The sequence below is a fragment of the Phyllostomus discolor genome, chromosome 4 (assembly GCF_004126475.2).
Source record: "Phyllostomus discolor isolate MPI-MPIP mPhyDis1 chromosome 4, mPhyDis1.pri.v3, whole genome shotgun sequence".
NCBI lineage: Eukaryota > Metazoa > Chordata > Mammalia > Chiroptera > Phyllostomidae > Phyllostomus > Phyllostomus discolor.
In genome coordinates, this window is record NC_040906.2 from 167,472,988 (window position 1) to 167,485,248 (window position 12,261).

The 12,261-nt window shown below is 38.9% G+C and overlaps 1 protein-coding gene across 1 annotated transcript in view; it reads left to right on the plus strand.

The window, feature by feature from the left end:
- The window catches only part of FIG4 (FIG4 phosphoinositide 5-phosphatase), a 102,058-nt gene that overhangs the window by 44,645 nt on the left and 45,152 nt on the right, over positions 1-12,261 (plus strand). Inside the window, exons 13-16 of the mRNA XM_028510050.2 lie at positions 914-959; positions 1,637-1,785; positions 3,350-3,516; positions 8,452-8,587. Of these exons, the coding sequence (XP_028365851.1) occupies positions 914-959; positions 1,637-1,785; positions 3,350-3,516; positions 8,452-8,587 (498 nt within the window). The remainder of the gene's footprint in view (positions 1-913; positions 960-1,636; positions 1,786-3,349; positions 3,517-8,451; positions 8,588-12,261) is intronic.

Below are 12,261 nucleotides of genomic sequence, written 5' to 3' on the forward strand. Positions count from 1 at the left end.
CACAGAACATGCACAATTCCCCCAGCTACTTGTTGTGACAGCATGTGTGAGATGTTGCCAGCTAGGACAGATTATTGGACATCCAGTGCCAGGGTTTTGTTTTACTTTTTTAATTGGAGGCTGGTCCCTTAGGGAGCCTGCTTGGCATGTTCCAAAATTCCAGACTCCCAGAAGGAAAGGGGATATTCAGCAAAACCACATTGTTTCTACAAACAGTTTAGACCCAGTGAGCCACTCGTCTGTTCTGGGATGGTGAGAACCCAAGTGCTCAGATGCTGGCCAGTGGGCAGCCTTGTAAGCCTGACTTTCGGAGGATAGCAGGCAGACCTGATAACTCTTTTCTGCACTGCATCTTCTTTCAAATAATAAAAACAGAATATTAATATCATTATAGAGTGCTTAGAACATGTCCCCATGCAGTCATTAGCATGTGGAGAAGAACATAAGTAAGGAAGGAAAGTAGTAAAGCCTGCAAAAACAGCCAAAGGAATGAGAAAAGCTGAGGGGGTACAGAATCCCAATACTGAGGAGAGAAGGATAAGGCTTGGACAATTTTAATAGAAAGATATTCTGTAATTATTACTTATCTCTGTAGAAACCAAGCAAAAATTCAGCTTAAATTAAAGCAAGAGAGGTTCCAATTGAACATGGGAGACAGAATGTCAGAGTGTGGGGCCCTGGGACAAGGTCAGACACCCCTTTCCTGGGCTCTCTCCGGGGAGAGCATCGATAGCCCTCTGTCCCACTTGTTTGCAGGTTAACCTGCCCAAAAAGGATGAAAGTAAGCAGAATCAGCTGATTACATTGGTGCATGTAGCTCTATTCATTTGATTCTTAATAGAGATCTAGTAGCAAAAATGAATACAGATTATATTATCAAAACATTTTTTTAAAAGCATGTATTTTTAAACAGGTGGAATGAACTAGGAGGATGTGTGATTGCCACTGGTCGTCTGCAGGTATAGATGACATTATATTATTAATAGTGAATAGAATGCACAGATGATGTTTTCTGAATGCAATCATTGAGAGTTATACTTCTTGTTTAATGCAGAATTATTAACCATTTGGGAGTAATTTTTAAAAGCCTTACTGCTGGAGTTTAAATCCTAAAGGATGTGCAGCTAAAGTAAAAATGATCCACAGATTTTTAAAATATATGATACATTTTATTATTGGAAATAGAAACATAAACATAAACAGAAATGTGGAAAGAATGAGTTAGAATGACTTTGGAAAATGAGCCAGGTGTGATCACTGTATGTACTAATTATGCTTTAAGAATGAGACGACCTCAACTCCTGAATATTTGGTTTGTACAGTAAAGGAGGCACATCAGGGGAAAAAGCACATACTTTAGTAATTGGTATATGTGAAAAGTGTTATGTGTTTTATCTTGTTAAACTAAAGAAGAAAGTTCAAGTACAAACTAGAAGATGTAATGATGCTGTTGCAGCAGCAAGTGAGGCACAGCTGTGACCTTTCACGATCTAAGAAGTGTTCATCATTATTTGTTCAAGAACAATACCCTACCTGTAGCTTTTCTTCCACTTCTTAAGGAAAGGAAATCTAAGCAGGATGGAAGTTGTTTTGGTGACCGAATAATGGTTAAAAGTCTTAAGGTGTCTCTCTTTAGACTGGTGTTCTCCGAACCAACTGTGTGGACTGTTTAGATCGCACCAACACAGCGCAGTTTATGGTGGGAAAATGTGCTCTGGCTTACCAGCTGTACTCCTTGGGGTTGATTGACAAGCCTAATCTGCAGTTTGATACAGATGCAGTCAGGTAAGCCTTATTTTCTGCCTTTTGAATGTGCTAATGACAGAAAGCAAACCTGATTAATAATAAGGACTTTTATGAACTCGTTTGTACTTTCAGCCTCTCAAAAATTATGTTGCTAATTATGCAAATTAATTCTGTAATAAATATTTCTGTTAAACACTTGTGTATTATTGCTATGGATTTTTGTATTAATTATCAATAAACACTGTGTTCTTTAGAAAACTCCAAAGTGCTTTAAATAAATCTAAAATAGTGTTTTTTTTTAAAAAAAGAAAACAAGTCCAGGCTACATTATGAAAAAATAATAATGTGCCTTCATACATTTTGAATTAAAATAGAAGACATATGAAAGATTGATTCTTCATTAAAGATTGGTTTCTCCCCTGTCCATTGGATCCATGGCATTGTATGAAGTACAGTTTCTTGAAAATATAGTGATTGTTTTTTTTGCTTAGGTTATTTGAGGAACTCTATGAAGATCATGGGGACACCCTGTCCTTTCAGTATGGGGGTTCTCAACTTGTTCATCGCATAAAAACTTACAGAAAGATAGCTCTTACTTGTCATCTGAGATCGTCAGAAAGGTTGTCAAGAGAAGTGATCAGCTTACAAGTAGCCACACCCACAGATATCACACCACTGAAAGTCTTTAACAGGCACTTGAAGGAACACAAGTTTCAAATGTGTATTTCCAGGAAAGAATATGGTTTATCTGTCTCTGATCAGAGCATGTCCTTCTTTTCTCAAGGCGATTTGGAGAGAAAGGAAAATTCTGCCATGGAAGATAAAGTGATCAGGCAGGCTGCAGACAGTTAGGCTTTTTTTTTTTTTTAGATTTTATTTATTTATTTTTAAAGAGGGGAAGGGAGGGAAAAAGAGAGGGAGACAGAAACATTGACCCTGGCTAGTATAGCTCAGTGGATTGAGTACTGGCCTGCAAATCAAAGCGTTGCCGGTTCGATTCCCAGTCAGGGCACATGCCAGGTTTGGTCCCCAGGAGGGGGTATGTGAGAGGCAACCACACATTGATGTTTCTCTCCCTCTCTTCCTCCTTCCCTTCCCTTCTCTCTAAAAATAAATAAAATCTTTTAAATCTTTTAAAAGAAAAAAGAAACACAGATGTGAGAAACATCGATTGGTTGCCTCTCACATGGACCCTGACCAGGGACCAAACCCACAACCCAGGCAAGTGCCGTGACTGGGAATCGAATCAGCGACCTTTTGCTTTGCAGGAGCCCAACCAACTGGGTCACACCAGTCAGGGCTAGTTAGATGTCTTCTGATAAGTTTAGAACCAACTTGGTCTGACTTGGGTGGGTTATGTTTTTAGTGCCCCTGCTGTCTCTTTAGTTTTTTCTGTGACTTTGTTGCTCATTAGACTGTTACTGTAAAATATAAAATATTTTGCATTTGTACTTATCTTTAAGATGTTGAAGAATCTACTCAAAAGGAATGGCTCAGAGAATTTATAAAGTGAAAAACTTGTTTTGAGTCTGTGGCCAAGTGAATAACGTGTAATACTTTTTCTAAAATTCTTTAATATTTGGATTGGGTTTTTTTTGCTTAGGTTATTTGAGGAACTCTATGAAGATCATGGGGACACCCTGTCCCTTCAGTATGGGGGTTCTCAACTTGTTCATCGCGTAAAAACTTACAGAAAGATAGCACCGTGGACCCAGCATTCAAAAGATATCATGCAGACCCTGTCTAGATACTACAGCAATGCTTTTTCAGGTAATTCCGGAGTATTAGGCGTTTCTAAGACTTATCCCAGTGTGCATTTTCCTTATACATACGCTTTTTTTTTTAGCTACTTGGCTAGTAAAATTCAAAATTAAATGTTTAAGAAGTTTAAATAAAACAGAATCTGTCCCTTAGAAAGTGCTCAACAAACATTTGTTCAATAAATGCATGAGTACACTTTGTATTTTAAATAAGGCCTGTTTGCATTTTGCCACCCCCAATTGGAACTTTTACATAATGCAAAATACTTTGATTCCTTGGCTTCTATCTCTGTATTTCTGCTTGTGATATATATAGATAAAAATGTTTGAGGGTATTGAATCATTATTTTTAAATGGGACTCATAGTCTTGACAATTGTCTAAGAATGTAAGTATCACTGATTTTTTAAAATGTCAGCTAGAAATGCATGGTAACATTAACACTGAGTCATTTTCTTATTTGATAACTTGGGAATACTGAAAGCAACAAGTTGTTACAATGGCACTTTTCCTACCTCCATCCTGATGGGATTTCCAACACGGCAGATGTCACAGAGCGGAGCAATTGAGAGGCAAGTCCCCATACACAGAAGTCACAGAAGCACGTACAGTGACTGAGTCTGTGAGTCAATGGCTCTTGAACCAGGTCAAGGAGAAAGAAGTCTACAGAATACAGAGAAGAAGATTTGCAAAGACATTCTTTGAAGTGCACTGTGGCCATGCAGTGACTGTCACCACCCCACTCCTTCACCTCAAGGCTAAAGGGAGCTGGCTTCAAGAGCACTCAGGGCCAGCTTGATGGAGTGGCCTACAGTTGGAGGGACCCCATGGAGCTGCTGGCTGCAGACTGCCCTGTAGAGAAGCTGGAGCAGAGGGATGGACTGGACAGAGGGCTGCCATGTTAGAAAGGGCCTGCCCTCCCAGAGTTGGTTGGGCCAAAAGGTCCTGGAGGGTTTCCTGGTGACCAGATTAGGCTTATGGGGGAGGGTGCTGGCATGGGGTCGGCCTGTGTCCTGGTCAGAGGGACCCTAGCAGTAAGAACCAGGAGGTGATCATTGGATTCCTAAGGAAGGAGCCGCAGGAAACTGACTGATACGAAAAGTACATGTGCCCACACCAAAGGAACTGCATGAGTCCCCAGTGATGAGCACCTCGGAAGCAGGTGTGAAAGCATTCACAAAAGGGTCATCTTTCAACGTTTTTCATGCCCAGAGAAACTACAAAGCCAGTTTGCTACACTGCTGTTTAAGTCTATTAGTTTTCTATGCTGTGTAACAAATTACTAAAAACTTAGCAGCTTAAAACAACATGCATTTATTATCTCATGATTTCTATGGGTCAGAAGTCCAGGCACAGCTTAGCTGAGGGTCTCTGCACAGTGGACACTCAGCTGCAGTCAGGATGTCATCCAGGCTGTGGCCTCGTTTGGAGGTCTGACTAGGGAAGGAGGCACTTTCCACTCATGTGTTTCTTGGTGGAATTCAATTCCTTGCAGTTGCTTGTGATGTAGGACTCATAGCAGCTTGCTTCTTCACAGCCAGCAAAGGAAAGCGTCTCTAGAATGAGTCTGCTAGCAAGACAGTCTTAGAACATATAGTCTTTGGAATGATGTCCCATCCACTTGCCATATCTCATTGCTCAGAAATAAATCATGGCTCTCACCCACACCAAAGGAAACCTGTATCAGTATAACAAAAACCACAGAGTCCACTGTAGACCTTAAGAGCATTTAGATATTTCTCTTCATGCATGGCTCCTTGAACTGGGTGTAGGACTAAAAACCAAAGTCTATTATTTTGAGCAAAAAGTGTTTTTTAAAAGTTGTAACTTATTACTCTCTGTTTAAAATGAGACTGCAGCTCTCCAGAGGATGCTCAAACCAGCCCAACAGACATACTGCATTCTCCTAGTACGTTCATTCTCCCACTCTCCAAAATGACCGTTTCACACCTGCCCTCTCTCTCTAAACCTACAGCCCCCCAGTTTCAGCTGATGACCTTGCTGCATACTTTGTTAAGAAAAGGAATCATTGTGACCTCCACCTTCATCTCATCACCAGATAAGATGGAGTATGTGGGCAGAGCCTGTCCTTACCTGCACGCACACTCTCTCCCTTGTATTCTGTTAGAGTGGGCAGAGTGCCCCTGCCCCACCTTAGGCGAACCCCCTACTGTGCTCTGAATCCCGTGGTTTTTCCTATGGTCCCTGTACATCACAGGAAAATGTACATCCCTGTACATCCCTGTGTCTCCCTCTTTACTGCCTCTTCTCCGTTAGCACAGAAGCACACTGTAGGGGATTCCATCTAACCTTTCCTTCTATCCTTAATTCTCCATCCTATTTCTCTGCATAAGCAAAACCTCTCAAAAGAGCTGTCTGCATGCCTGTTACCTCTTTCATGTCCCATTTTCTGCATCTGCTTCACTGGGCACGTGCCCCGTCATGCCACTGAGGCTGTGCTTGTCAGTGTCACCAACAATCTCGACGGTGCCAAATCCCAGTGGTCGCTTTCCTGTCTCTGTCTTGCTCAGCCTTTCAACATCTATTATCACAGTTGAATAATGTTCCTTTCCATTGCTGATTTCAGAAACTACTTTTATCACACACAAACCTTGATATTACTGTATTATAATAACAGATATTTTAGCTCCAAAATAAAGTTTTTGGCTGAATAAAAAGAATTGTTATATTCAAGCCTGATCTATATGAATGCAGTGCATAATAAAATTGGTTAATGTTGAGCTGCTTGAATGGAGGTTAAATGATACAAATTATTTTTTCCTTTAAAACATGATTGAGTACAAAAATAGGTAATCCTTTTGTCCTACAGAGAACCTACCTGTTTTAAGGCCTTGTCCATATCAAAAGTACTACCATCTTCCTGAGGGTGATTGTCTTGTTTGCTGTGAAACATAGGCAGGAAAAAATCCTCAGGTTCGTGAGGGCTGGCGTGGTAGTCCAAGTTCATGAGTGAGCATCGACTCCATAGATATATTTTAAGTTATAACAACAGCAGTACAGGCAAGAAGTCTTTATTATGATCCTTTGAAAGAATATCTTTTATTTGGTTCTTTTTCTCACACCCTACATTTTTTTGCTTAAATTAAAGGAGGCTACTATTTGCTTAAATTAAAGGAGGCTACTATTAGGTTTATAGGATGAAAGAAACTCTTTGAAAACATGGCTGAAAAATGGAAAGCTTCTCTAGATAGAACAAGGATATTTTGAGGTACTGCGTAGATGAATTAAGAAGGGCCATTAAAGCTATTCAGGAAGCATAAAGAATACAATTACTATGAAGGCAGTGCATTTACTTTTATATTGTGTAAAGAGGGGACGATAATGTCTGCATCAAATAATATTTGATATTTTCTCCCCACAAATGACAAAAGACCCCAAATATATTTGGCATATAAACATATGCCTTTTATGTATCAGTGTTAGCCTCAAAGGTAAGTGCTATTTTAATGGGATGCTTCCTGTAAAACTACTAATAACTCGAATACATAGTTGATGTATCCTATTTCATGTATTGTTTTTGCTGAAATGACCAAATAGCCCAGTGAGAACAATGTTGCTAATTTCAGATATATCCATGTTTACAGTTGCTGTTGGAAGAAAATTGATTTCATCATAATATTATCTTATTTCAAAACCAGTCATTACTACTGTGCTGTCTTTGAGTTCTGTACTCATTCTCAGAAAGAGGTTATTATTTATATTGTGGATGTCTGTCCCAAACTTGAATACACAGGGCTCCGAGACACGGATAGAAAGAAGGAAATGAGGGGGAAAGAATGAAGGATGCTAGGGAAAAGGCAGTGTGGATGGGAGGCGGACGTTCATGAGACCATGGCAGTGCTTGTTGTCAGTTTTACTAAGGTTTCTTTAGAAAAGGAAGAGAAAAATACAGTGTGTGTGTGTGTGTGTGTTTATATATATTTACACAGTCAGTGATTTTGGAGTGGGTGAATGGCTAGAATGAGGCTGTCATCTGTCTGCCCACTCTGCCTTCATTATCAAACACAAAAGCTAATGGGCCAGGCTCACAGCTGGGGGGGCAGGGTGGACAGCAAATGTTGTGAACATACTCTCTGCTAAAGAAGTGGAGAATATCTTTTCAAGGATTAAAAGTGGAAACTGCAAAAACCAACTTGTTCAACGTCGTGCGGTAGAATATGGGTAGTAATTGGGTTATTTTATTTGTCTCTAATGTCTCTGCTTGTCTTTGAAATAAAGTGGACATTTATTTTGTTTCAAGAAAACTAACAAATGGTGAAAATATATTTTATTCTAAAAATAAAATCACTTTGGTATTACGGCACTGTGGCATTGAGTCATTCAAAATTCCAGAAGCAGTTTATGTGCACTGTCTTCTATATCATGAGAGAGATGGAGTAAAAAGGAAACATTTTGAAGCAGATTTTGAATTCTGTTCAAATCTTGGCGACTGTTTCAGATTCTGTGTGTATGACTCTTGAAGTATAAATACTATTATTTTATAGTATTTATAGGTATTTTAAAGGTACCATATTTTGCCATGTATAGTGCACACCTTTTGCCCAGATTTTTGAGGAAAAAAATAAGGATGCACATTATAAATGAGTAGTACTAATTCCATCTCTATATAAATGATTTTGATTCTTTTATTTGTGCTTATGCATTAAAAGTGTAACTCTAGAGAGCAATAATGATATACATATGCAAAGTAATACCCTGGAATACAATAATTGGTTTGTTTCTAAATATAAATAAATGAATTAAAAAATTAAAATGAAAGATTTTTTTCCTGAAAGTTTGGGCCAAAAACATGGGTGCACATTACACACAGCAAAATACAGTATATTCTGTGAAATCACAGTTGTTTCCTCATCCTCCTGAGAAACATTGTTTGAGTTGCATATGTCAGCAGTGGAATTTCTGAAATACGTATTTTTGCTTTTCAGACGCTGATAGACAGGATGCCATTAATCTCTTCCTGGGAGTTTTCCATCCCACTGAAGGGAAACCTCATCTCTGGGAACTCCCAACAGATTTTTATTTGCATCATAAAAACACCATGAGACTTTTACCAACAAGAAGGTATTTTTCTTCTTACTCTACTATATAAACTCAGATTTGATATTATTTTGAAAATGCAGGACTTATTTTTTTTTGTTTTTGTTTTTGAAAAATAAACACATAGGCTGAAGTAGTCAGTCTTCCTCCACGTTTGCCATGAGGAACTCAGTGTTGACGTCCTGAGAGTGGCTTTGGGAAACCGTTGTTAACAATTGGTGTTGTACATTTTCCATAAGATAAAATATTTCAGAGCTCCATTAGTGAACATAAGTCACAGCCCCACTAACCGTCATTTCTGAGTACTTCCAACAAACGTGGCGCTCTCGAGCATTCTAGGGGTCTGTCTCTGGAATGACTTTTTCAAGTCTGAGGTCTAAGCAGCATCACTTTGCTGCACGACTTTTCTTTCCTCCACGAGGCACAACAGACTCTTGGTGACACTAGTAAAGACAGGAAATTAGAGCAGTGGCTTTAGTGGCAGACACCGCTCCCATCACTCCTACTGCTTACTTTGGGCTTTCTGAAGTCATTCACCACTGCAGGTTATTTTGATGAGAGTTAAATTGGTAGTAATAGTCTCAAAACAAATGAACTGTTTACCCAAAGCATTTTAACAGCACACCCTGTAATGTAGGCCTCGGGGTCAGGTAGACTTGAGTTGGAATCTCTGTAGTTATGTTACTTACCCTCTGTCCTGGTCTGCACAATGTAAATGGTAGGGCACACCACACAGAGTTATTGTGAAGATTTAATGAGAAGATTCTTTCATGTTTTTAATTGAGGAGTCACAAACTAATATAAATTTTGCCGTAAGGGCAAAATGTTCACATATATGAGGTTGGAGCATGGTCCGTTCACTCAAATGTCAACTTTTCTTTCAAAATGCTCCTCTCTCCCAGTGTCAGTGTGATGTAGCCCTTATTTTGTGCAATGATGCTTCCCAAGCACTACAGCATTCATTCACAGTCTGTGAAACTGTGAACAGACCATGAACAACTGGTGAATTAACAATGCTGATGTTACAGCTATTACCAAATTCTGTGTCACTTCAGGAATCTTTAAAATATTAAGGAACTGGCCCTGGCTACGTAGCTCAATTGATAGGAGCATTGTCCCAATACACCAAAGTTGTGGGTTTGATTCCTGGTTGGTACACATACAAGAATCAACCAGTGTAGATCCAAAATCATAAAAATCATAGAAGAAAACATAAGCAGCAAAATCTTGGAGATTGTTTGTAGCAGTATTTTATCAGCTATATCTCCCAAGGCAAGGGAAACAAAAGAAAAAAAATAAATAAATGGGACTAAATCAAACTAAAAAGTTTTTGCACAGCAAAGGATATAATCAACAACAACAAAAAAGACAGCCCACAGAATGGGAGGACATATTCACTGATACACCAGATAAGGACTTAATAACCAAAATTTATAAAGAACTTATAAAACTCAATACTAAAAAAAACTCCAAACGACCCAATTAAAAAATGGGCAAAGGACCTGAAGAGCCACTCATCCAAAGAGGACATACAGATGGCCAATAGACATATGAAAAGATGCTCAATGTTGCTAATCATCAGAGAAATGCAAATTAAAACCACAATAAGATATCATCTCATACCTGTTGAAATGGCTGTTATCAATAAATCAACAAACGACAAATCCTGGCGAAGAGGCGGAGAAAAGGGAACACTTTTGCACTGTTGGTGGGAAAGCATATTGGTGCAACCACTGTGGAAAGCAGTATGGAGATACCTCAAAAAATTAAAAATGGATCTACCTTTTGACCCAGCAATCCCACTTCTGGGAATATATATCCAAAGGAACCCAAAACACTATTTCAAAAGAACATAAGCACCCCTATGTTCACTGCAGCGTTATTTACAATGGGCAAGATATGGAAGCAGCCCAAGTGTCCATAAATAGATGAGTGGATAAAACAACTATGGGGCATTTACACATTGGAATACTACTTGGCCATAAAAAAGAAAATTGTACCCTTTGTGACCATATGGATGAACCTGGAGAACATTATGCTGAGTGAAATAAATGAGAGAAATAAAAATACTATATGACTTCACTCATATGTGGAATCTAGTGAATAAACTGAATTAACAAGGAAAATGGGGACAGACGTATAGCTGGAGAGCAGGAGTATACCTGGGGGTGGGGAGGGTAGGGGGTGGAGGGACTGAGCAAAAAGGAAAAAGGACTCATGGACATGGACAACAGTGTGGTGATTGCTGGGGTTAGGGGAGTACAAAGGGACTTAATGGAAAAATATACAATTAAAAAAAGAACCAGTGAATGCATAAATAAGGGGAACAACAAATCAATGTTTCTCTCAAATCTAAAAATAAAGAATATATATACATATGGAAGTGTTAGAGTTTGTGCTTCTTAAATTTATTTTTGCAGTAATCAACTTAATACTTGAGCTTACTTCCCCTATCAGTGAAGCACTGCTCGTTTTTACATTAAATTTAATGTAAATAAATGGCTGCATATATGAATTTTTTGCAGATAAAACATTTGGAACTGACTATGTTTATTTCATGAGAGATGAATGTAAATACCTATATTTATCTTTGGTGATGCAGTTGACTGTAGGTAAATGTTGATGTTCTGAGATTTTATATTACCTTAAAGCAGTAATTATGAACCTTTTTCATCTCATGGTACAGATAAACTACTAAAATCTGCAGCACACCAAATATTTTGTCAGTTTTGGCCAATCTGACAAAAATAGATATAATTTTGATTCATTCACACCGAATGACTATTATTATGCTGGACGTTATAGCCAGGTTTGCATGTTTTAAAAATTCTTGTGGCACACTAATTGAAAATTGCTGCCTTAAAGTATTGAAGCCATTTTGACACAATTTCCTACTGCAAAAATTAGCCGGAATATTATAAGTGTAAATTAAACCGTTGTTTGCACCGAGTTGCATAACTGAGGCAGGCAGTGTTGGAGCAGCTTATTCGTGGGAGTGAAAGGAAGCTGGTATCACATCCATTTTCTTAAAAAAAAAAAAACACAGAAACATAACAGGTGTGGAGAGAGTGTGTCTTAACTGAAATTATTTAGCTAGTTAGATGATTCTACAAGCCTGCTACTGAAAATTTTGATAAACCATTTCACATCATTCCCTTTCCTATCTCTCATGAACCTTGATATAGCATTTTGTCCCTAAATACCTATTTCATCAGAATTTGACTCAGAATTAAATTTATTTTTTGGAGAGAAGGCAGTTCGGGATTCTTTCAGACGCTCTGCTCCCAGCAGATGAGTGTGCTAGTAGAAATCCAGTGACTGCAACTCCCCCCCTCACTCTGGCTGGCCTCTGTGATCGCGTAGTAACTGTAGAGGTTAACAGGGCTCACACTAGTTTCTGAGGGAACTTGTTGTTTAGGACTGTCCATTCACTTCATGACTTTGCTTAGCTCTTTTAATTAGCTGTCCACACAGACCCACGTACATGGAGCAGAGCAACCTAACTCTCGGGTAACTATGTGCAAGAGGATCCTGGCTGTGGAGGTGGGTCAAGGTCCCGCCACTCACCGGGTGACAGAGTGATGCAGGCACAGTCCCCAGGGAGAGTAAACAGCGGCTCAAAGAGTCTGGCAAAGTATAAGCGAGTCTTCTTTTTTTAATCTAAAAGGAAGTACATTAGAGCATCTTGGCTCGCAGAT